Consider the following 27,074-nt stretch of genomic DNA (forward strand, 5'->3'; position numbering starts at 1 on the left):
TCTTTTTCTTGCTTGGGATGATTCATATTGTAAGTCTTCTAAAAAACCACACACTGTCTTCTCTGAAAGTACATTTTTTTTGCCATTCTCAGGTAGACTGAAGTAGGCCAATCAGTAACAAAACAATCCCTTGGCTGGTCTGTTGGCCTTGATGCTTTCACTAGAAAATCTGTTGGCTATACTACCAGATACTTATAAAAGTACCTGCCCTGCAGTATTAAATAGAAAGTAGATGGATTTTAAAATAACTAGAGCACATAACTCTGTAAACTTGGATGCTTTCCTTACTCACACATCTTTAAAGTGCATTCAGTATTGATGAAAGGCTTGAAAGCCTTATTGATATGACTTTGTTACTGCAAATGTCTTGGATCATCTTGATAAGTAAAAGCAACCTCTGGATGAAAATTTGGCATATCTCCCTTTTTAAAAGTGATCTGTATTGACACCATAATCATGCTAAATGTGCTGATAGACTTTGTCAGATCCTTCTTCGAGATGTTGTCAGAATCATTTTCACTGCCACACAGGCTATACCATAATCTTCTCTCTGAAAGATATTACAGAATCATAGAGTGGTTTGGGTTGGAAGGGACCTTAAAGATCATCTAGTTCCAACCCCCCTGCTACAGGGAGGGGTATTATCTTAAAACCTGTTGTAAACCTAATTGCTTTTTTGACATTTTTGGGTAGAAAGAGGTTTGTGTTAAACACTTAATTGCTGTCAAGTTTTCAGTAGAGGAGTTTGGTTTGTTTGCACTCAAACAAAATTTTTCACTGACTCCAGTGATTTCACATAGGAAAAGCCCTGGGGCTCCAGGAGTTTCTGTTCAGTCTGTCCCGAAATTGAGGCAATCCAGATATTACCTGCATGTCAATATGGAAGCACCACATAAAGGAGAGAAAGGAAGATCACCTCCTGTATGTGATTAGCAGTCAGCTTCTTCCCTAACATCACCCAAAACTGTATCTCTTGCCATGGTAGAGAGATGTATTTTGTCTTACTCAATGTTTTTTGGGTGGGACTAACCCTCCCCATCGCTTATGATTCACATTTGTCCTAACCCTAAGAACTGTTTCCTACTGCACTTTCTGCCACAGCATTTCAGTAGTAGGAAAAGATCTTAAACCTCCTCTAACCTCTGTGCTCTGCTGCATAAGCCATCTTTTTTCCCAAATTTTGCAAGAGTCACTTCAGGAGGCTGCTTTGTGGATGGCAGTGGATGCAGGAGGAGTATTCCTGGTATGCCGTTTCAGGTGTGACTCTCCAAAGCTCTCTGCCTGCAGCACCTACACAGAAAGAAAATGGCTCTCATGACTTGTTTAGTGGCTTCTTGTGGCATGCCCTTCCCAGTCCCTTTTATAGAGGAAGATTAGATTGGAAATAGTTCAGCACAGCTCTGGCTAGATAAATAACACTGATGCATGGAGCGGGTGGAGCAGTGGAAGATGTGGTGGGATTTTCAAGGAGGGTCTGCAAAGATTTGAAAATCTGTAAAGATGATTTACATTGTCCTGAATTCTAGTCTGTGTCTATACACATGTGGTAGTTGCATATTGGGTGAAAAGCATTTAATCCTTTCTCTCTGAAGTGAAGCTCTCCAGAATTATCCCTGATTTTATTAACCATGGCTGCAACGTATGCTACATAACCTAAAGCTTGGCACACTCAAAAGTCAGTGCTATTGGAGAGTGCTGCAGTTTGTCTGTTCAGGGATGCGTTGCTGTAAGCATGATGAACCTTTACCTTTGAGAAAACTTTACCGTATTCTTTCTTTGTCACATTTACTCTTCTACTTATTTATCTGGAGAATACAATTTGCAGATTTTTTTAACAGTGGTGTTTAATTGCTGGGATACCTTTATATATTTTTTCAACATCTGAGGACTTACATGCAAGATTGTCTTTTATTTAGCAGAAGCTATGACTTAAATGGAAGTTTTGACTTGGAGGCAAAGCCTGTTGGTTGGGTGGTTTTGGTCTCCGTTGTGTTCACACTTGGATTAGATTGTTTTAGTAGTCTTCTTGTAAATAGGAATTAACTTTTTTGTGAATATCTGTTTGTCATTAACAGATTCTTGAAAGGTGGTTGTAGATTATTTTTGCTTTAAGAAAGTTTTAGTTTGGGTGATATCTTCAGAAAAACATAAAAAAACAAGAAGAAAAAAAGAAAAAATTGCACTGTATTAGGTATTTTCATTTCAAATGTAAAATTTTCATTTCAGAAGAGAGAATTGTCTGGAACTTTTGCAAATGAAAATAATTACTGATATATGGAACACTTCTGTGTTTGTACAGTCCTTACAGGTTTAAGGAAATGAAATTTCATTCACGTTTGGCGTATCATATGCTTAATCCCATAGAGTTCAAAGTCTTGTTTTACACCTCAGCACTGGGAATCGGGATTTCCCAACACAATGCGGTCATGAAAAATGAATTAGTACTGACGCAGAGCTCACGACCTCCTTGGCGCCAAGGGGCTACATTTAGCCAATTTCCTGCAAGGATATAGTTCAAGAAAAGTTTCTCACCGATGCGTAATGTAATTTATATGATCACATTTACTTTTTCTTTTAACTTTTATAGGAATGACTTTTTAAAAAAATCCATTTTTAATAGTTACTTGAATACCATTCCCTCGTTGAAAATAAGATTTAATTCCATTGCCTTTGTATATGCCCTGTTTGACTGTTAAGTCCCACGTTTTGTTATTTCAGCAGACTTCAAACGTGTAATAAATAAATTTCCACTGGGTTGGCACTTCCTTTTTGCTTCCTGATGTAGGGATTGATTGTTCTTTGCAAGTCTCTTGGGATTTTATGAGCTTTCTCAGAATGACTGACTTGACCACAAATTCAACCATCATAATTTTCAGAAACCGTTCACACAGAAAAGCCAATAGAGGCAATTTTTAGAACAATAGCAACTGCTGCATATTGTATGAGATCAAATGCCTTCTCAGGTGTAACAGGAGATACAAACAATGATGGAATTGACTCAAAATATTGTTAGTCATGGGATTAGAGTCAGTTGCAGGGAAGGTTGTTAATACGAAAAGTTGTACAAGAGAATATTCTTAGAATAGGGATTTCTCACAAGAGGTGTCTTTATGCATAAAAATACTAATGTGGTCGTTTCAGACTACAATTTGGAAGCTCAGCAAGTACTGTGGAGATGAAACAGTATTAAAACTACTTACTGAAACCAGCTTAGGGTAAGAACATAGTAAAATTTTAGAGCAAGTGATTTTTAAACCATCTTATTTGGAGAAAAGATGTGACAATTAAAGGATGATCATTACTGTGAAAAAAAGAGGAGGACAAAATAGGAGAATAGTATGGAAACTATAAATGAATAAAATGCAGCAATATTAAGATGTTTTATGTATAAATATTTCTTATGTGGCTCTTTAAAAGGCTCACACACTCAATATAAGATACTTTCTGATGGAAACTGTAGGACTAACTGAAAAAAGGAAGGTTTTTGTAGTAAAATACTGCTTTCAGTTGTGCTGAGATTTATGTACAAAATAGAACCTTTCACCCTGGAAGAACACTAGGTAGAGATAACAATGGGACAAATACTTTCCTAACTCCAGAGTGGTTTTCTACTTAGCCTAAGTTAGATATTGAGTTGGTATTGAACATTAAATTTTAAATTGTCTCACTAGTAGCTGATCTTCTGTGAAACACCAATGATTAGGTGCTCAAAAACTGTTTCCTTTGGCTTTTGGACCAAGGGAGGTCTCTAAGGTGAGGGATGTGGTTTTGAGTCCTTGTCTTACCGTTCATGCTTGATTACAGACATCAGCTATGACCATGAAATATACTGAGGTGCTGGGTGCTTTTAGCAGATGTACCCCTGGTGGGGTCATTTCCCCAAAACATTCACTCACACACAAGGGAATTAGGATGCTACCAGTTACTAAAATGAATTATTTAATTACATTTACTAGGAAGGGAAGTGACAGAGTAGCCTTGTGTATTTTTCCCTGGGTGTCTGCCTTCACACGGTTCACCTGTCTAGCATTCACTTCTTTCCTGCCCTAGATCATTGTATGTGCTAGAGATACTACAAATAAAGAATGAGTTACAAGTTGTCCTTATAAAGCTCTGTGCTCAAGCACTGCAATCACTTTTCATAGACTCACAGAAAAAAAATTAGTCTGGGGGACCCTGGAGGTTATCTAATCTAATCCAGCTTGCGTGAAGTAAGAGCAGTTTCAGGTTCCTCAGTTCCTTGTCAGGCGGAGTTTTCAAAACCTCTAAAAAAAAATTACCAAAACCTCCCTGGAAAGCCTGTTCCAGTACCTAATGAATCTCATTGTGAAAAACTTTTTTCCTTTTACTTGGTCAGAATTTCCCTTGCTGCAACTTGTGATGACTGTGTCTTGTCCTCGCTGTGGACCTGCAAGAACAGTCTAACTCTGTATTTCTCTCCTCTACAATCACCCACTAGGTAGTGGAAGAGAATGGTCAGACACCTCCCTTAGCCTTCTTCAGGGAGAACAAGCCCAACTCCCTCAGCCTATCCTTCCCTGCCTTGTGTACCACCACCACCTCAGTGGCCTGCCACTTGATTTTCCTCAGTTTGTCCAGGTTGTTTTTGAACTGGGGAGCCCAAAACTGGGCACATGTCAAATATTCTCCTGCAGGTGCTGACCAGAGGGAAATAATCTCTTGCCTTTTCTTTCTGGTTATATCTCTTCACACAGTTCTGCTTCGTTGCTGCAAGGGCACTTTTCTGGATCATGTTCAACTTGTTGCTGGCCTGGACCTTCAGATGCTTTTGTACAAAGCTGCTTTTTAGACTGTGTGCCTTCAGGCTGTACTGTTGCATGGCCTTATTCCATCCAAGGTATGGAGTTTTGTATTTGTACTTTATGAGGCTTCAGTCAAACCTTGTCCTTCAGCTTGCTAAGGTCCTTCTGAATGACAGCTCAACCCTACACTACATTGACTGCTGCCCCCAGTTTGGTGTCGTTCCTGAACTTTATCAATAATGTTCTGTTCCATCATCCAAGTTGTTGGTGAAAGTATTTAATAGTCTTTGCCTAAAAGAACTGTTGACCCCCGAGGAATGCCACTGATAATCATCATCCACCCAGACTTCAGACTATTAACTAGCCTTCAAACTTGGCAGTTAAGCTAGCAAGCTGAGTTTTTTCACCTGGTTCAGCTACAAAAGGTGCTATGGGACACTGGGACTAAAGTCTTTTTAAAATAAAGGTAAATGACACCCACTGCTCTCATACTGTCCCCAGAGCCAGTCATCTCATGATAGAAGAAAATTTGGTTAGTCACGTGCACTTCACCTTTGATAAAGCCATTCATGTCACCTAAGAAGCATAGACTTGTGTGTGGTTCAAAATGAGTTTTTATTTTCAGACTACACGGAAAAGGTTTTGTACTTGAGTCTGATAGTTTGGCCTCTCTTCCTGTTGTCCTGTTAGGACAATGTAGGGCAGGGAAAAATGTCATTACTCATAAAAGGACAAGCTGACTTTACCTAATAATACCAAAAATTGTCTGTAGAATTAGTGGACTGAATATTCTAGAGTGGAACAGTGAAAATGAATAAATTCTGTAATATGATGTAACTACGTTTTTTGATGTTTGATTTAATTTCCTATTGATTTTTTAAAATGTTTTAACAAGTTAGAAGGTATCTCTGAAGCCAAATTGGCACATATCTGGGTTGGACTGATATTGCCCTATCAGATTTTATTGGCAGATTTTTTAAGAAGTCAATAGTTGTCAATACTGTGAAGCAGAAAAAGAGATTGTACAGTCACTTCCTATTCCAAATATAGGGTAAAACTGGATTAAATATTTAAACACAGTAATTGTTGGGAAATATATTTGTAATGGAAAATGATGCATAATTAGCATTCCTAGACTCACTGTTAAAAATATTTCTGGAAAGCGTTTGAAGTGATGCAGAAGTAAGTGTCAAATATGCATTTAATTTATACTTTAAGAAAATAAAAAAGCTTTTGTGTGATAAACACGCAATATTTAACAGACTGGTTTTTAGTCTAAAATAGAAGGATTATAATTGTTACATTACATATTCTATGTGGATTAAAAGCTAAGTGGTCATTCTACAGGTATAGAATGCAAACTGCATTTTCCATACCAAGCAGCGTAACTCCTGTTAGGAGTAACAAAATAAGTCTGTAACCTTTGCTTATTAAATCTTAATTTATACTTGAATCAATTATTGCTGGAGTGGCCCACGTATGACCCTTGGGAGTCTGGGGTTTTAAGTGAGCCCCCCTGCCCTTAATACAGGATGTGACGGCACTAGCAGAAGGTGGTGTCAGAGTCTGCACAAGGCTGAGGTCATCCTGTGGCCTTGGTGCAGGTCTGGACCTGTTGCCCTGGGGCACTGGAGGACCAGTTGTCCCCTCCAGCTTCTGCACCACTTCCAGGGCTCTGGCTCCTCCCAGCTCCTTCGGGAACCTGGTGACTTACCCAAATCTTCACATCACCAAGAGCTGTATGTGACTCATGGATTAGTGTGTTGCGTTTGAAAAATTAAGATGTAGACTTCCTTTGCTCAAATGTTTTAAAAAAATGCTGTTGGCACAGTTGTTCACTTGGGAATAGGTGGTTACTTGACTGTTGTGCAAATGTTATACTAATGGAGTATAACATCACGTAATTTTCCTACGTTTCTACTGCAGAAAAAAAGTTGAGGGCTTTGATCCAAAGTAATCATGTTTCCTGTTTTCATCCACCAGTTGTAGTTTTACCATGTTGTGTGGAAAGACGGCTGGAATTATATATCCTGCATAAGCAATCACTATGCAAGTTTGTACTTGGGAAGTAAATGAACTCAGAAATATTTGTACAGCCTGCTATTTGCTGCAAAGAACTAAAACTACTTATTAATTTGTCAGCATATCTATGTCCTATACAATCAAGATAATTCAGGCATTTTAATGAGAATTTTATGCCCAATGGCATAACTTTCAGTCTTCGGTTGTAATATGCAAGTAGTACCTAAAATGAAATTGGAAAGGTAAAACTACATTCAGCAGAGTGCTTTTTCTCATCTAGTTGCATGAATTTAGAAAGTAATTATTAAGAGAACAGAACTGAGAGTCTGCTGCTCAATAATTAATTCAAAGTGGGAGAAGCTGTATATTGAGTAGTTTGAAGATTGACATTTTGATTATCCCAGCTTTTCAAAGAGAAGGTCAGCCTGACTAGAGGAGATGCTAAGTATCAGTCCTGCAATGTAAATATCTGAAGGTCTGAATCACTGAGCTCAATTTTGAGGCTGTGCTGCTTTGTTGGGAGAGAAACTATGTGATGCTACATTCAGGCCTTCTTCATGGCAGCTTGCTGCTATGGAAGACAGAAGAAGTAAACAAGAGGTGGTGTGCCGTGACGCTGGCTGTAGTGTGATGATGGCAAACAGCAACCAGTCTCAGTTTTGGGAGTAGGGAGATTATCTTGAACAGGGAATCGGCCAATGACTAAAGAGACAGTGGTGGGACGTAAATCACTGTAGAACAATTGTGTGTGAAATTAAGTGCTGAAGCTAAAAGGTGAGAGAAACTTGGAGAGACTTGACATAACATTTACATAAAATTAATTTCCAGTAATACTACATAAAAAATACTTTCTTTCCAACAGCTAAACATTCAGTTCTCTTGCTGGTTATATAATAGTAGGTAAATAAATATGTCTTCTCTAAATCATTTATAATATCTACTGGGAGGAGATGGTGCATCATGGGAAAAGGGGGACATGTTTGAAAAGGTTTGGGAATTGCTGCAGTATCAAAGCGAGACTGATAATGTCAAAGACCTAGTACAGGACTTATTTCTTTGCTTGGGGTAAAGTCTTGCCATCTTTATTGTGAGGAAATATTATATTTGGAGGCACTTTCTATTCCCGGTAATAGTAAAATTACTGTAATTGTAATTTATCTAAATCTGTAATTGCATTTTGTCTAACAAAATAGGAAGCAGTCCCAAACAACAGGTTTTTTTTTCCCCAGATTCCTTTCATTTTGAGACTCAAATCTCTGATTAATTTTTTTACCCTATCTATATACATGTGTATATACACATATATATTTCCCTCCACTTATATATACATACACATTTATACATATATCTATAGAGATATATTGTACAAGCTTCCTTGGTTATCCAAATAGGTACCTGTAGGAATATATCAGGTATTGTTCAAGATACTTAGAAAACCTGATATATCCCATGCTTTAAAGAGAATATTACTTTTCCTTTTATTCCACTTAAACAGTAAGAACATAAAATGTAGCATACTCTTTGGAAACCACTCAAAAGTATACCATTTTTTTTAGCCACAGATCAAGAGAGGAATTAAGCATCTTTTTGTTTAACTTGGATGCTAGTACCTAAAATTCCACCTATGAATCTATTCCCATTTAAAGCATGTCAGAATCTAAGACCTACTTCTGTGTGCAGATTCACTGAAATAATGGATTTCAACCAAAAGTAATGGGAAGGAAAAAAAAAAAAACAAAACAAAAAAACCAAAACTTCCTGAGCTACAATTCTGGCACTCTTGTGGGAAGGTTTTATTATTCATCTGGGACTGCCTTTCCTGCTGTCTTTCAAAGACAACCATTCCCCTTTCTCAAGAACTGGACCATGATGTGGATTTTGCTGGATGTGGGTACCTTCTGGCAGCCAGCTGGGATTGTGTAGGAAACTAGTCAGGCATTTGAGTTAGGCGTTGAAGGTAGACTATCTGTAAGGTGTTGTAATAAAAGAAGAACTTTGCTTCTTAGTAGGGTGGTTGTAGGTGGGGGGGTGGGGGGGTGCGTAGGTGTTGAGATTCCGTTTGGAAGGATGCACAAACCTAACTGAGCCAGAAAGGCAACTGTTGCTCTGCTCTGGTGAACATATTGGTGTTCCTTCTAGAAAGAGTAGCTGTAGGAAAAGAACAGAAAGGGGTCAGAAAAGTTGGTCAGAGACAGTATTGTTAATGTTGTAGGGGATCAGACCATATATATGTTGTATATGATATATATAGTGAAACCACCTGTCTGGATACCAGATCTTAATACCAGGTTGTGCAGCACTTCAAGCATTTTAATTATCATCAAAGTTTGCAGTGAAATAGAAAAATATGTCTCATTTGCGTCGTGCCTTGGGAATTAGTCTACTGTTCATGGACTGTTTAGAAAACAGCTCAGCCTAATGCTGGTCTGAAAAGGCTTATGCAAGAGCAAAAAGCCACTTCTATTTTTTTTATTTTTCAATGTCTCTGTCATTAACTATTTTTAATTTCATTTGCTGAAAATTTATGAAATATATGAATAGCACTGGAACCATGATTTTACTGAGTAATATGAAAACCTTGCGGTGTTCTCTGTCTTATTTGCAATTAAGCATCTCTAGAGAATGTTTAACACTGTTTTTTCTGTTTTGCTTTTAGCATCAGAGCGCGATTAGATGTCTGTTAGGAACGCATAATATTTGGCATAATCTGAAAGTAAAACAGGATTTATCAGAATTCTAACTAAAGAAAAAAATAGCTTTTGTAGTATTAGTTTAAGTGCATTAAAGGTGTATTTGATGTTCTCATACACTGTGTCTCAGTAGCTGGCAGGATCCAGCTGAATAACTTTCTCTGCTTATGAAAATGTTTTCTACTTAGCAGATGACAATTTAAAAGTTGATGATTGTTTTCTTTGGTGTAAAAACAAAATAAAATGTATGCAGTGCAAGTAATAAATAACCAAAATGTAACATTCTAAAAGGGGAAAAACATACTTCCAGGGCTTTAAAGGGAAGATGGATCAGCTCTCATCAATTCCAGAATATTGGTTTTGACTTTGAAAGACAGTTACAGTTTTCTTCCTTTCAACTAAAATAAATTTGGACATGCGAGTGCTAAGTATCAATGCACATGCGGGTTTTTGAAGATAGGCAAGCAGAACATGTTATCTGATTGCTGCCATGATGGCTGTTTACTGCAAGATAATATCAAATTAAATCGCTTTCTCATTTAGCAGATAGCTTCATCAGAAACAATGCAATAAGACTTAAAATAGATTCATGGGCCATATGTAGACCTCTCATATCTTACACAAAGTCAGGTTAAGTATTTTTGAAGACCACTAAGTAAGTGAATTGCTAGCTCCTGTGACTCCAACTCCCCCCCCTTTCCTGAGAATCCTGTATTTTCTTCAGTATTCAAAGTGTGCGATGAGAAGTAAAAAGATGAAAATGGATTTTCAACCTTTTTCTCGTATCTGAAGAAACAAGTTAAATAGTCATCACCTCAAAACATCCCACCAGAATGACTGGTGTCAATGACATGGTATTGTTGATAAGCACTGTGAATGTGAGTATGTTTCAGTCTTTCACATCGAGCACTACAATAAAATATGCTCTTGATTTGCATAAGCATGTATAAATCCTTGTGAAAGGTATTTCAAGAAAACTTCTTTTGTAACATTAGTGGTAGATACAGTGTTCACCATGTGAATTGGCCAAACTGTCCACAAAATGGCAGCTGTACCACTGAGTTTTGCACAGAGTGTAATTACAAGTAGGTCTCACAAGAGGTTATCACAATCAGCCAAAGACGAATATGTGTTACCATACTGATGTCAAACAGGAACTCATCTTGACTTCTGCCCTGAGTTTATCCTATAAAATTACTGATAATCTTAGGGATGAATGTTTGACAGACTCTTCACATGTATAAATAATGCAGTATTTTGTCTTTTAGATCCCTGATTTTTTTTGAAAGAAAAAAAATCAGACATAGGAGGAATTACTACTGTCTTATTCTCCTCTTTAATAGATTTTAAACTATTGAAGTTTAAGAGGCTTTTTTTGTTCAAAATGTTGTTCTTTTCTGAATTCTTTCAGTGGTTATACCTGACTAAACATGAAGATGATAGCTTAGGAAAAGGAGATTTATTGCTTTCAATAAAGTATATAAAGTATTAAATAATCACATTAACAGTTAGCATTGTAAACTAAGAAATGCTCTAAAAGAATCAAGTACACACCAGGCAAGGCTGAACAAGGCAGATGGAAATTTAAGTATAAACAAGTTCTGACTGTGTCAATTTACCCTACAAATTAGTGTAACCACTGCAGAAATACAAAAAGATGTGAAGGATTTTTGTACGCTGTAGAACACTTGCAGCTGACAACAGAAAGACTATCTTAGTTAAAGAAAACAAAACATGTCATATCCCAGATAAGAGAAGCATGTCAACAGTGAGAAATGGGAATTAGTCACATGATCTAGACGAAGAGAATTTATTCCTGTACTTGTCAAGTCTCCAGAACTACAAAGCAGCAGCAAGTGATAACATCCAGGACAGTTTAGTCCCTTCTCTAACATCTGCTGGCATGTTACAAGAACATGATAGTCAATTAAATAGTACTGGAATCCAGGTCTTCCATTTTTAAATCAACACCAGTAGTTTAGAATATTATATTTGCCATTACTGACCTGAATCTTACTTACTTATTTCATACAAAGTATAACAACTCAAACAGAAGAGAGTAAGATAACCTTTTCCATGTGTTTTGGGCATAAAGCCCAGTACTTTCTGAATAGCTACCAGATTTTACTTCACAGGGTAAATAGAAATGTCATCAGTTTACGTATCTTGACAGAGTTTAGGCATATAGCTATGTTGCACTATCTGCAGTGCAGAAGTGCATCCTCAGGTTAGGCAAACTTGCCTCTTACGAATTGGGGGCAAATGAATGAGGATACTAGGATTGAGGTACTGCTCACAATGCTTATTAAGTCAGTCAATTGTGGATCTAATCCCTTATATATTTTTCCTTTATGTGTCCTTTGCTTTTTCTCTTTACAGACTCTTCAGTGATAAATAAGAAAAATTTAAGGGCTGACTCATGAATATTCGTAAGAAAGATTTAGTTTTTTGTACAGCATTTCACTATATTGCAAACTCCCATGGCAGGAATATAGTTAAGAAACCACATTTTAGTCTAAGCTATCTGTTTTAAAACTTCCTGAACCTTATATAAAGCAGTTTTGCTGTCAGTGGGGGTTGTTTTGACTGCACTTACTTAATCTTAATTAACACTTCATTAATAGTGGGATGTTTAATTTTCTCTGTATTATTTTTTTTAGTCCTTGTCCATGAGGCACGCTTTGAGCTTCGCCGTGGTGCTCACTGTCTTGAAAATCTAACAAGAATTCTAGTAGATAACTCATTTTGTGTAAAAACAGTAACAAAGGTATGGATGATGTCTTCTTAAGCTGTGGAGTTCTAACAGCCGTAGTTACCCATTTGGTAAATATAAAGAGTTTTCAGGTAGAATAGCCATGAGTATAGGTAGTTCTTCCCTCCTTGAGAAATGTTAGAACAACATGTAAAGAATGGGAGTGCTTGATGACATTTACCAGGCCTTGCTACTCTGAAGACTGATCACAGTCTTACAGTGATGCCATTAAAATGAATAATAACATTTAAATCAGAAGAAAGAATCAGTGATGTCAGCAACAAGCTGTCTCTTGCAGATGTAATGGTTTTGACTTGCCTTTAGCTAAGCTCTTCTTAATGTCTTCTCACAGCCCAAAAGAATTATTTATTTTTTTTTAACCATTTATTTATTTTTGCTTTCCTGTATATTGATTTTTCTTCCTGGGAGTTTGAGAAGCCCCTTCTCTAACACAGATGATCTTCAGGCTAAGCTAAGAGCAGGTCCAAGAAGCCACCCGTCGTGTAAGTCGCAGAAGAAGCCAGCATCACGGCGGCACTGGAGGCTGCAGCCACATCCCCAACTTGAAACCGCTCAGAGAGAGTACATTGGTTTAGGAACCTGTGTACATGGTGCTCTGCAGGACCCCGGCTGGTGACAGAGCGAATAACTAAACTGGGACTGTGAAAGGTGAAGTTTTATTAACCTGCTGGTTGCTTTGGGCTTTTTGTCATATCTTAGTAACTCTTCACTAAAATAAAAATAGTTATTTTGGAAGTATTTTTCAAAATAAACTACAGTTAAAGAATAAAAGATATACTTCCTGTACGTTTTAAAGAACAATGACAAGTAAGAAGGGAAATGCTGACTGGTAGATCTTCAATAGCTAAAAACTTGTGATTGTAGATTTGTAAAATCTGAATGTTTGTAAACTTAATACAGTATAAATATAATACAGTAATGTACTGAATGAATAGATGAATTTTTAACACTTTGATTAACTAAAGCATAACCTATTACTGAGTATTAATCTTGCAAAATAATAGTAATTTTTTATATATATATACACACTTGCAGCAATATTAAATCATCTCATCACTGCACTGTCTATTCTTGCAAATAAATACATGAAAGTGCTGTCAGACCATTATAGTTCCCCCACAGATGATACTAATAGGTACTTAGTAGGTATTTGAAAAGTCACTCTTTTATTTTTTGGAAATTACCTTTGATAAATGCTTAATGTCTACATAAAGCATATATTTGTATTTTTTTTCATAGTTTCGATATGAAAGTAAATGTTAGTACTATATCTTCCTCTAAAGGATGTAACTGACTTGATTTAACCTCAGAAAATACTTTGGCATTTGGTATTTTTAAAGCTTACCTTAATTCTACTTGAGTTTAATTCCAGATAAACTTCCAAGCAGCATGTCCACTCATATGTTTAGATTTTTATTTTTTTTTCTGAAAGCAATACAAGTCCAAGGTATTTTAGTTATTTCCCATATTTTAACCTAAGGCTCTCTTAAATGGTTTATTAAAAACTGATTGGCACGACTGAAACCAATACAGTATCTATCTTAATGTTAACCCATGGACTAAGTTGAGCCTAAAGTTGAGCCTAAAGTGTTCTGTGACTTGGTAGTTCTCTGCCTACAAATCACTGGACAGGGTGCGGGCTGGTGAAGAGCACCTTCATCTTATGAAGGCAACCTCAGCTTACAAATGCCATCTAGCCTTAAAAATGGCATTATCCTTCTGGGGAGGATTCTGCGACCACACTTCATCTGTCTCCACACTGCTGTAAAGTGCAGAGGTGGGTATGACTGTGCTAAGGAAAAGCACGTACCTCCAGGTTTTTTGTGGTATGTTTGAAAAGTTTACCTGCCCTTGAGCCCTGGCTTTTTTCCACACAGTGTGAATGAGACATGAACATAAACTCAATTATAAGGCTGAATTGAGTTCCAAAATGCTGCGATAGACATCAAGGACTGCATGGGTGCAATGTTAGACTGCAGAGATCGTATCCAGAATTAAAGCTTGTGGGTTTTTTGTTTTTTTTTTTTACAGGGAGGGTGATGTCATAAATTGTCTTTTGTATTTTGAGTGTAATTTGCTAGGGTGATTTCTGCATCTGTTATTTTTATTTGCAAGTTTGCTTTGGGAGACTCTCAACTGAAATAATTTTTATGATTATTCATTTGGGCAGATAGGATTTGCACGTTTGGAATGTGAAGTTTCAGACTTCTTTTTAACACTTGTTCTTTTGTGTATGTATAGTTAAGAGTATCACTAGGCAACTAAACCAGATTAATCCTCATCTTGGTATGATTATTTAAAGTACAGAGAAGGGAAGAGGTCTTAATGGTAATAGAGAAGAAAGCAATGCCATTTTTAGTGACAGATTAGATATAAAAGGGAAATGGAAGGGTTAGAGTTAACAGTGATATGTGAGAAAGGCTGAAACAGAAATACAGATATTCTTATGGGGAGACTGAGATATGGTCCAGAAATCAAAGCGAAGTAATTTGAGAAAGGGGGCAAAGGCGAAGAGTTCAATGACCACATACAGGTGATTATAAATGTAGAAAATGGATAAAGAGTTTGCTGAAACTCAGTTGAAAGGTCAGTGTCTGTCAGGAATGGATACAGTACTCAGGAAAAATACCTGAATCTACAAGATTTTATTTTCATGACAATGTTTCGCTGAGATAAAAAGGGAATACGTGGTAATATACAATTTTGAGAAATTTCCATCGTGGTTTGCCAACAAGTAGCCATGCTTATACAAAAGAGCAAAGGATTGTGTTTTAAGTTTGGTTGGTTGTTTGCAGGGGTGTTTTTGTTTGTTTTTTTGAATGTGCTGTTTTGTAATTCAATACATTCTCAAGCTGCAATAACGTCCCCTGATTCATAGCTTCAGACTGTAGATAAAATATACCTTTTTATAATGACAAACTACTAAAATTTTAGAAACTGTGCTATTGTAAAATTGGTGACCTCTTAATGCTTGCTACTGTTCAGATTCCATTACAACATTTGGACATGAAAATATAGATGAAATGAGTCCGGATATGTTATTCTATAAAAATGGTGTGATTGGTCCAGAGCTCTTAAGAACTCCCAGTGCAATCTGGAGTCTTAAACCTGCATTAAACTGGTGTAATTTTATTGGTCCTTATTAGGTTCTCCATATTTATTACATTTAAAAAACCCAATACCTGGTCCATTTGATCTTAGTATTTCATCACTCAATCAGAAGGTTGTCCTCTGTTCTTTCCCAGATGTTTTATCTGAAATGGGAAAGGAAAAGAGAAAGAACAAAAGGAAGCTATTAAATAATCAACTATTATTTTCATTTTTTGAATAAAGTAAAAATTTTTTAATATTAAAAATTATTACTATATCATATTGACCAAATTACAAAAGTTCTGAAAATTGTGAGCTGATCGCCTTTAAACTTTTCTACTTGAAGGCAACCTTTTGTACCTCCAAATAATGCAGAATTGAATAATAGTTAATGAATTAAATAATCTTTAAAGAATATATTTTTAAATTAAATAATATTTAAAAGAATATATATTATATTCCTCAGGCTAATCTGTTGATGAGCTTACTGTCTGCATAGATTATTTCATTCCTAGCTTTTGGCATAGATGTGACAGCTAGTTGTACTTCCAGAAAGTCAGAGAGAGAGAGATGTTAAAATTCAAAGGCTTTTGGAGTTGTCTCTGAGATCTGAAGACTGAAAATGAGAATATTGAAAGCCATCCTAACACTTAAGCCTTTCACAATGATACGGTACATATGCAAGATTTCATGCTGGTCTTTCAAATAGCACTAAGAGAATCGATTACTATGCTGTTCAATACGAATTAATCATGTCAGTAGACTTAACACCACATACTGTAAATAGTATGTCCTTCTGTTAATACAGGTATAGAGCGGTTGGTCTGCACAATTTATGGTCTCCATATAGTACAATATTGAAAGAGTACAGAAACTGTAGTAAATTCCTGATGAAATGCAAGCGTAAGTCTGTTTACTATTAAGTGTGATTTACTGCAGTTGCATTCTCTCTCTCCCCTCCCACCCCCCCCCCTGCTCTGTAGGTTTTTTGTAGAAGGTACAGAGTTTTTGCACAAATAACAATATAAGCTTTTCATTCAGAGTTAGTGCAGAATAACTAACTTGTATATAGAATCATCACCTGTATTTTTAGATCTTCTTTTCAGCTGTATAGTCTTTCTTTTCTATATTTTAAGAATACTATGTTAAGATTTGAAATGAAGATGAAAATTGCAAGGAGACTATAATCAAACAGCACTTCAAAACTGAAAATGGTGTAAATCTATGCTACCACTATTTCTCCACAGATAAACACTTGCTTTAATATAGATGGTTTTGTGACAGTACTGAGATAAACAGAAACACATTTTATCATATAGAATGGGAAACCTGTAGCCTATAATAATGATAATAATTGTGATATTTATTGTGTTCTTGTGTACAGTGCATTTTTTTAAAAAAAGCTATTTTCATGTAAAGAAGAATCAGAGAGCCTCATTACTAGAAAATGCTATCAACTGCTTGCATATATTATTCTACTCATTTGCATACCTTTGAGAATGGTTGACCAGTCACTTGCTCAGACATAAACGTGACTGGTGGTAACTCTTACAAGTAAGGTCTTTGCTTTCTTTAAATCTTAGTTTGACTTAGTGATTTACATAATTTATGTCCAGAAGTCTCCATACTTGGAAAGTTAAGAAATTGGAAAAAAAATGCATTCAGAAACTCATTCTTATTGAATGCTGATGTTTGTAATAAAGTTGGAGTTTCCTGTTCAGTGCTCTCATTTTCAAACTTCCTGCCTTCCTTTCCCTACCCTGATGGGTTTTATGATTTTGGAGTGTAGCACACTCAGTGGAAATCCAAATATCTGCTAAGCCAGAATGGTTTTATTAGCTCTGTTTTCATGAACTCCTTTCAAATAGTTTAGACATGTAAAGCGAGCATTGCTCAGTTTAGTTGGGTTTTTATTTGCACAGTATTGTAACATGCACTTTTTATTATCTACACAGAATTACTTATTGGAATGCAGTTTTGCTCTGCCTTCACTTGTGCCCTCCTCTTTAACCACAAGTACATATTTTATCTGTTAGATACTGGCTGGCTTAGCCTCTATTCCTGGTTTCAGATTTGGTTTGTCCTGCCCCTACTGCCCTCTCTCCTGTATTGGGCTTGGATTGAAATTAAAAAGCTTATTTTGGGAGCTTCACCTACAGTTTGTTTTCTTAAGCTTTCATTAAAGTTTGCTCTTTGATTTATTTCTGAAGATATTTTATGCTTCCTTCATGGAGCTGACATAGAGAAGTGGATGCTTGGATCTTTAGTAATACTGAAGATTTGACTATTAGCCTCTTGCTATTAGATTGACATTCCCAGTTTAGACACTGTTGATTTGCATAACTACTGATCCAACTGATGGGAATTGTGTGTTCTTATACTAGCATAAAGTCGTATTTCAATGTAAAATTGTCATCCACAGTTCTACTTGCATTTGATTGCTGAGGCAATACAGTAACAAAGACATTCCTCAGTATTATTTGTATGCCTAAAATTCATCCTATTATCCTATTTGGATAATAAATAGCTGGCCACTCGGGAAGAACACTGAAGACACTAGATGTACAGGGGAGTGTGAACTCTCATCCTGCCTACTCGTTAGACTGTCTCAACCCACAATGGGGATCTAATAATTAAAAGTAGCTGTCACTCAGTATTAGGAACTCTGATATCTAAATACGCAAGAATCTAGAAAAGCAACACCTGCCCCCCAACTTTCTAGGAAATAACAGGAAATAGTATTATTTCATTAAAAATTCCATTAAGAACAGCTGCTTAGAACCAGCAATTCAGACTAATGACATCTAAAATTATTTTTGCAGATCTGCCCACTACTGTTACAAAAATCTTGCTTTAGAGCTTTGCTTGTTCCGCTTCTACACTCAATAAGGTTTCTATAATTTAACAACGTCCTTCCAAATTCTGAAATATTTTAATTTTGAATAGATTGTTCTATGCATACTGCTCTTCCCATGCAAGTAAAAAAATCTTACCTCTTTTTAGAGTTGTAGATGCTTGATTTCACATTCTCTTTAATACAGACCAGTGGAAGTCCTTTCATGTCCCCCTTGGAATATAAATTGTATTTTTTTCCTTCAAAATATTTTTGCACACACATATATTGTTGATCAAGATATCTGATTGATTATATGAAAGAGTAAAGTGCATCAAAGCATTCTTAATTATTTAGTTGCAAATTTTACAATATAGCCTGTAATACGAAATAAAAAGCACAGTTGGTGTTTCCACTTTCATACTAATAACCTTCAATAGACATGATTTTATATTAGTCTTTAGGAATGCTAACCAGAAATAAACTAAAAGGTGAACATATTGGCATGTGAGTAGTTGCTGCAGTCCTTTAAAGATAGTCCTTATCCTTGGGCAATGTACAGGATCACAAATGTTTTTAATTAGTTATTAATTGTACTTGCTTTGCTAGTTTCAGTCTAGAAACAGCAATACACCAGGTCATGAAACACCAAGTATAACTCTTCCTGTTTCAAATGACATGTATAAATGTAAATGACATGTACGAGAAAATGGCTGTAGCCTTTCTTTCATAAAAGTGCTTTCTCTTAACTGCTTTCCCCCCTTTTAAGAACTCTGTTGTTAAAGCTGAATTGTAGTTCCTTTCTATAGGCAGATGATTAAACATTCTCACCATTATATAATACAATTTCCATTTTATTTTAAACATACTTTGCATGATATAAAAATATTGATCACAGTGAGCTTTAACAATTGTTACTGCTATAAACAGAAATGCTGCACAATGGTTTTAGTGGAAATAAATTATATAGTCATTATCTCTTTTAAAAAAAAAAAAAATCACAAGAAGGAGAACCTAGGCTGTTTGGTCATTGGCAGAAAATAAGTCCTTACTGAGTTCTTTACAAAACATGAACCCCAGTTATTTTCTACGTTTGCTTTCCACATCTTGAGAAAAGCACAATGCATCCGTCTCTGAAAGCCCCACAGGGTCTCTGGTGAACATTTAATTCCAAATATTAGCAAAGTTTCTGTTGTTCTTTTGTTCTAATGGAAAAATGTACACCAAAATAGCAAGTAGTGCTCTCTTCGCTAATTCATAAGTGGTCTTTTCCAATATGTGGGTACACAGCGGCACACTTCTTCACTAAAATAAAATCCAGCATCACAGCGTTTCGTTCGGACTGTACATGGTGGTCTGTAACAACTACAGAAATGAAAAAAAGTGAGCGTTAATGTAACATGATGATTTATACTAACCTGGAGTAGAAATCTGTGTACATTTAGATTGCCATTTCTCAGTGGGACATTTAATTCCTGCAAATACCTATCTTTTAACTTCTGTTTATGTTCTTGCAACTACTTTGAATTGGATTATTCTTCACAAAAGACAATGAACGAATAACGAATGCTATCGGAGAGAAATGATTCCATTGCAACAGATACTTATGAATATTTTTAAACATATTGCCTGGTTCTAGTCACATTCTAATCTTGAGTAGTACTTTTTTAAAATTTAATTTTGAAAATACAGTAATATTTTTCTCAACTTAAATTGCCTTGTTATGCATGCTGCCAGTTTGAGGTAGCAATCCAGAATCAGGTGATGATCAAATTTACCATCTTCTTACCCAGGAACGTTTCTCATCTTATTTGCTACTGCAATAAGCCTGAGAGAGATTTGTCTATGTATGTTACGCTGTGACTCTGAGCTTGAAAATGAGAACATACTTTCTTCAAGTTGCAAACTCCTATAGCTGCTCTCTGTGGCCAGTGGGGACATATCTACACTTCACATTGCATCTATCTAGGCAATAGATCAGAGCCTGCATGTTTATGATAAATCTTAAAGGAAAAAGAACAGAAATAGTCTCTGTTTGATTAAAATAAGTTTAACAGAAACAGAGCATTAAGCCACAAGTCCTACCTACCTATAACACCACAGAATATTTTTTCCCCAGATTGCTTGACTGAAAAATAGAAGTTATACAAAGATAATATCTGTGGTTGTCCCTGAACTCTTCCTTTTCCTACTTTATTTTTCTATTAAAACAACAACTTGACCTAAAATAACCTTACAATAACAATGCTAAATACTTTCTGGTGTATAACGGAGACAAAGTACAAGTCTGGGGTTTTTTTTCAGACACTGGCAATGAGTCAACAGACAAAAGTATATGTTTCGAATTTCAACACAGTTCTACTTAAAACTTGTATTTAAATAATGTGTGCCTGTTTGTGAAACACTGATATTATGATCTATTACTATAATTCATACTTACTTCAGTTCAAAGACAGTACAGTACACTATATTAAGGCAATGTCACTATTCTTTTCCCCAGGCAATTCTTGTTTCAGGCTTGTGGCTACTCTTATTATTGTTGCAGATAAGTTAATATGTTCTGTGCTTGTTTTGGATACCAAGTTACTACTTTGCAATAATTTGTTTATGATATGAGGTCTGGATTACAGTTACATTAATTCAAGCCAGCTAGTTCAACCAATGAACCTGGCTATGAGGAAAACAATAAGGAATGAGGAAGACCGCAAACATGACATTTATTAACTAGTCACATCTTGTTCTGTGTTTTCAATGTCATTAATCATAGATTATCTCACCAGTGTTGTCTCTGTAATTAAGGGAGTAACTTTATTTTGTGCCACTTAATATAGGAATTTGAGATCAGTGTAACAGCTTCATGGAAATCTCTCAAAGCCCTACTGATCTTTTGCCCGATAAAGCTTGGAAACAGTGGTAAAAGGCAACAAAAATCACAGTGTCACTTGAGAAAGAGCGTGAGTGAACTTTACTGTCTTGCACATGTTTGCCAAAGGAATCTAATACTCTGAGCAAATGGGCAAGCAGCAGTAGGTTCGTTCTGGGAAAAAGGTACTCCATTGAGTGCAATGGATGAAAGGCTGAGCTCACTTGCCTTTTTGTCCATCTCTGCCTTGAAAGCTAGACTATGTCATGTGCTGAATGACCATAGAATGAAATAAGATAAAGATGAGGAAAAAGAAAACCAAAACCAAAAAACCCCCCAAAGCCAAAGTGTTCCACCCACCTATGACATGTTGCACAAAAAAGAAAAGCAGTCATGTAATCCTTAAATATGAGGAGTTCATTTGTGCCTCATAGTGAACTGTGAACTTCAACTTAACTTACAGCTGAGAGTGCTATAAAGCATCTGTCCCATGTGAGTTTGTGTCCCGCAGCAGTCAAGGTCAGGTTACTGCAGTCTTAGCCTCATTTGGGACATTTCAACAGAGAAAGCAAGCCCCTCGCCTCTAAAATGCTTTGCAGCTGAGGTGCCTAGTTATCTGGCCCTGCCAAAACTGCCCAAAATAAATAGCTGAGGTGATAACACAGGGTGAATAGCAGCAGAGTCATTGTAACTACATAAATGTGGTTTCCTTAGGAAACTCTGCTGAACAATAGACCAGGTATTTCAAAAGACTTGGGCGGAGTGCTTTCGTGTGACAGATGTCTGTTTTGCTGCAGACAATCTGAGCACGTTGGAGCTAAGATAGATGTTCAGTCAATAGGTGCAGTGCTGGGTGAGTCAGTGCCAACTTTCTCTTTATGGTTAGTAATTGTGATTTGTTGCTATCATATGCCAAGATTTGTCATTTTGGGCAGTCTAACAACTCCATAGGTGAAACTGAAGCAGAAATGCTACTTTTATTGGTGGCAAAAGCACGATTGCCTTAAAAGCCAGTATGCTTTATGGTGGTGGTGGTTTTTTTCTGCTCCTTTCCTCTGGGACAGGATATAACATTAGAGGCAGAGGCATTTTAGATACAGTGCATAAAAATGGTGGTGCTTCAAAACCAGAATCTACAAGGACAACTACTCTGCACGGGGAGCTGCCTAGGACATAGTTACAGGATTCTGCTCATGCCGAGGTCTCAGGCATCTTGCACAAAGTTATAGAGTGGTACCTCCCTTTACATGGTCTCATAACAGCAAGGGATCTTTCTTTCAAAGACAACCAGGATATCGCAGGGGTTTTATTCATTTTAGAAAAAGCTTGCAGTGGACAGGACCAAAATGCGAGAAACCTATGCTGAGTCCTTTCTTAAGGAGGAGGAGAAATTGCATCCTCTATTTTCCTTGACAGTGCTAACATCTACAGGGCCATTGGTTGCAGAGCTATAGAGTAACACCATATACCAACCTTTCTTTCTCCACACAAAGACGAACTGCTTAGAAAAGAGAAACAGCTAAAAGCATCCTATATCATATTGTCCTTGGAAGTGAGAGATTCAAACTCTTTCTTTATCATATCCAACCACACCACCACAGAGAAAAGGTGGGCTCAATTCCCTCCTTCAAATACTAAGTCTTTAAATTGGTAGAGGTGGCATCAGATATTTATTATGGCATTTCTTAGCTTTTCAAATGCCTGACTCTTCCAGTTGTGAATGGTCTTTTAAAATACACATGGTTTACGTGTAGCGTTGCTGGAAGTGCACACTAGTGTAGTGCTAAACCTTTGTAACGTGCTAAAGATCATGTAATCAGGTTAGTTTCTTTTCCTCTGCAAACATAAAACTGAAAAAAAACCTGAATGATAGAGAAGAAATTATTTCTTACGTTTCTAACAACTCTTCTATTGCACTCAAAAGGCCAAACATAGGAAAACCAGGCAATGCCAGTTATAATTAATATTTTCTCCTATTTTAGAGACTTCAACACAGGTGTCATTACTAATATTAGACACTTTTCTTTATCCAGGTTGAACTAATATATATAGCAATATATTTATGCTAACTAATTACATGTCATATTAAAAAAATACATAAAGTTTACTTTTGATAAGCAACAAATTACCACAGACATTTAAATGTCCCAATTTGCTATTTTCCATTTCCAGTGCCTGAACATTTCTGGAATTGTTATTTGCCATGAATATAATAGAAATCATTCCCATATATTAATAAGTGATCTTTCTGCTCCAAATGGCATTGTTTCTGTTTTAACAAATTCACTTTACAGAAAAACTCTTCTCACAAAATATACAGAGCAGAAATATTGTTTGTTTCTCAGAACCCAGTCATTCACATTTTTATATATAGACTGCTACTGCTATGGGTGTAGCAGTCGTGGAAGGAAAAGCTCCTGTGGTATATAAAGAAACTGCAGAGTTTTCTTCCTGACCAAATCCATTTTAAATTATGAATGTGGGCAGTCTGTTTTATAGTTATATATGTCTATTTTTCACAAAAATCACTGAGAGCTATAAGACTTTTTATGCACTCATAAATCTTTAGTATCAGTTGAGTGAAATGAAGGATATGCATAAATTTAGGAAGTGAAAATGAATGATGGTATCTCCAGAACTAACCCCTGAAATCTAATTACGATTGAGTTATTTGAATTGCAATATTCAGTTCTTGGGAAAAACACAGTGGGATTTTAAGTAGCATAAAAAACCAGGGAGCTTGAACTTACAGCTCATTTTCATCAAAAGAAAAAAAAAAAATCATATGAAGTAGTAGTAAGACTACAAGAAAGTAAACATGCTTTAAAATACTTATTCTGCCTAGTAGTTTCCTCTTAGACATGAGAAAAAGTCATAGAAGATAAAACTGAAGAGTGTCTTACTGTTTACTTAAGACTACAGAAGCAATTCAGCAAGACAGCTAATGACATGACCCAAAATTTTACATCTCAAACACAATGAAAGTGCTAAAGACTGAGTTTTTACCTGCATGTCTGGTGATGGAATCTTTTTCCTTTTAAGAAGCATTTATTGGGAGATTCTATACATTCACAGATGCATTTTGCAGGATTTAGTGGCTGATGTTTAGGACAGGTTTTTTTACATACACACTGGCACTTATCTTCATCAAATTCCTTGTTGGGCCCACAGGATGCAGGGAGAAGTTTGTTTTTGCACAGGCACTGACATGATGATCTGTCTAATTCTTTGTGAGGTCCACAGCTTGAGGGCCGCACGCCTCCTTTGCAGACACATTGACAGGTTTCTTCATCCAGCTCTTTGTTTGGTCCACAAATATGGAATCCTTCAGACGTGTCTAGAAACACAGCAGAGAAGCTGCACAATTATCAGAATTTTGTCCCCACCCATCCCATATTTTTAAGTGAAGAAATAGTATCGAACTCATACCTTTTAAGGTGTTTTAAGAAAAACATATGTCAAAAGACAGGCAACAACTAGTAATAGAATCGATAAAGAAAAAGATTCAACTATTTACTTTTCACATTTTTAACTTTTCCTTTCAGTAAAATCAAAACATGGAACTACATTTAATTGCTTAAGCAAAACTGCTTACCAGAATCTCCAAGGTGAGAAGAGAAACCAAAATCGTGCTGTGCCAAACACCTGCAAACTTGATTATTCCAGATATGATTTTTTGGACAGGTCTTGTTTGCCACATGACACCTGTGGAATGAAATATACAGATGATTTACTACCATAAGAAGTTAAGGAAAAACAGTTATTTTAGGTGTTAATTGCTTTTGTTTCCCTCCATTACAAAACCCTGTTGAAGAGCTTGAGCTCATTCATAATCTTATTTTTAACTCCTATCAAATCTGTTAGTAATTAAGGTTCTCCCCACTACAGGAATCTTCAACCATTTGTTGAAAATACCTTCTCACATTTTAGGTTTTAGTTCTAACTTCTAGAAACTGATATTTGTACTTTTCTAATGTAGTTTGGAAACAGATCTAATGCTTGAAGGTAAGCCTCATACAGAAAACAGACCAGCATAAAAAAAATTTGCATACAAAATACTGCATAGGTGGTAAAAGACATAATTTTCTACATTTTTTGCTGTACAAAACAGTTTTCACACATATAGATGTCAAAAGACAGCTGATAGTAGTTTCTGAATGAATGCTGTAGACCAAACTCTGATTTCTAAAACAAAATTAGATTATCAGATTCCCTTCCTCTTTATGTGGAAGTTATGTGACATTAACTGACTCTTTCTCATCAGTCAATCAAATCCTGGACAGCTTTCGTGATTCTAAAGATTCAGACTTCAGCAGTGATGCCTCTTCACTTTAGAAATGAAAGACAATAAACAATTTAACAGTTTAATACTGTTTACCTGCTGGAGTTTTGCAGTCAAGGTAGTGGTTCCAAAGAAAGCAAAAAATCCTAATAGCAGTTAGTCTCTTCTTAAAGGATGACAGAACTTAACCAGCACATGCACCACAGATACAATATTTGCATATTATTTGATCTTCCTTGTTTGCAATTTCTTTATCACCACAGGTGACATTACCCCTTTTAACAAGTCATGCCTAACTTCATGCATCCAGGCTGTGTCACTTATTCCTTATTTCTGTAGTATTTCTAAAATCCTCATCCATTCAGACAGCACATACATTACACATTTTAAGCACTTTTCATTCCCCTGAGCACCATTACTCATGCATTCAAAAATGCGGGTGCTAGGACATTCTTCCATGATCATCATTCAAGTATACCACTCCCCTTCACCACATTAAATGACTCTGCTTGGAAAGACTGCTGTAATTTAACATCACCCTGCATCGCCTCATGTTTTATCAAGCTGGTGTTTCCTGATTTCATTCTGCTAATGATCTCACTCTTGCTTCCTCACTTGGCGTATATGTCCTTTTGCCTGCCTCCTGATTCTGCTTGAGGAATGCTACAGATAATTTACAGACATATTATTGCATTCTGTTAAAAAAAAACCCAACTCATGCCTGGAGCAGCCTGGGTCTAGCCAGGACTCTTAAAACTAACTACAGAAGGAAGCCAGGGTGACAGTATGAAGAAAACACCAAGTGCACATGAACCCATGAGAAGACAACATTGATACAAAACCCAAGTTACCAAACAATTTGAAGAGAATGATATGTATTTCAGCATCAGCGTTAGAGACACCCAGCAAAAGGAACTGGAACTGCTTGTTTACAAGTTCTACTCTGGTCACTAGTATATAAAATTACCAGGTGGTGGAGGGGTTATGGCTGGAATTTTAAAACGACTTACTGTAATGTTTTAGGAAAGTTCAGGAAGGCTAGAAAAAAAATCAGAGGTAAAACCACTTCACAAAAAAATTCATTACCTTTTCCCAAATCATTGTCAACTCAACTAAAAAAAATAAAATAAAAAAACCCCAGCATGCTAACTTGTTACCTGTCAATGTCAGGACAGATAATGCACAAGAGGAAGAAACATTTACTGTGTGCGACACACATCCAAACCACATGTAAAAGACACTTATCAGCTCTGTAAGCACCTACCTACAAACCACGGGGAAAAAAGGTCATTACAGAGACTTGGACCTGAATTATGTGTATTGAAAGCCCCTCTGCTCCCCTTCCCCAAATCGCTAAACTTCTAAAATAGAGTGACAATTTTCTAACTCAGTTGCACGTCTTGATGACATTCTATATAAACAGAGAAGAGTACAACTTAAGATGCCATTAGTCCAGGAGGTATTCTGAAACAGAGGTTAACATGAATCGACATGCCTCAGCTCTGCAAGTACGAAGAGATAGCTAACACTTTTTAGGAGGGAAAAAAAGTGGGAGAACAAGCAAAGACCTAGACCTTAATTCTCAGGACAAAGTTGTGCAGAAAATATATTTTATATAAAAAAATATCAACTGTTTATATTCTATCTTACATGTAATTTCTTTCCTTTCTAACACGTGCCTGTGCATTGTGGCATAATCCAGTCTTGAATTCTTATTAGATCCCAAGTGTTACTACTCTAAACCCAGAGATTATACTC

The 27,074-nt window shown here is 36.3% G+C and overlaps 1 protein-coding gene and 1 long non-coding RNA gene across 2 annotated transcripts in view; one reads left to right on the forward strand and one right to left on the reverse strand.

Moving 5' to 3' along the window:
- LOC142601746 (uncharacterized) overlaps window positions 1–27,074 on the forward strand; it is a 56,786-nt gene that overhangs the window by 17,297 nt on the left and 12,415 nt on the right. The window contains exons 2-3 of the long non-coding RNA XR_012835335.1: window positions 10,200–10,353; window positions 12,683–12,896. This is a non-coding gene — a long non-coding RNA (uncharacterized LOC142601746). The remainder of the gene's footprint in view (window positions 1–10,199; window positions 10,354–12,682; window positions 12,897–27,074) is intronic.
- The window catches only part of VEGFC (vascular endothelial growth factor C), a 79,363-nt gene continuing 71,296 nt past the window's right edge, over window positions 19,008–27,074 (reverse strand). The window contains exons 5-7 of the mRNA XM_075751925.1: window positions 24,630–24,739; window positions 24,041–24,371; window positions 19,008–19,536 (exon numbers count right to left, since the gene is read on the reverse strand). Coding sequence (XP_075608040.1) covers window positions 19,422–19,536; window positions 24,041–24,371; window positions 24,630–24,739 — 556 coding nt within the window. The 3' untranslated portion in view covers window positions 19,008–19,421. The remainder of the gene's footprint in view (window positions 19,537–24,040; window positions 24,372–24,629; window positions 24,740–27,074) is intronic.

The sequence above is a fragment of the Balearica regulorum genome, chromosome 4 (assembly GCF_011004875.1).
Source record: "Balearica regulorum gibbericeps isolate bBalReg1 chromosome 4, bBalReg1.pri, whole genome shotgun sequence".
Lineage (NCBI taxonomy): Eukaryota > Metazoa > Chordata > Aves > Gruiformes > Gruidae > Balearica > Balearica regulorum.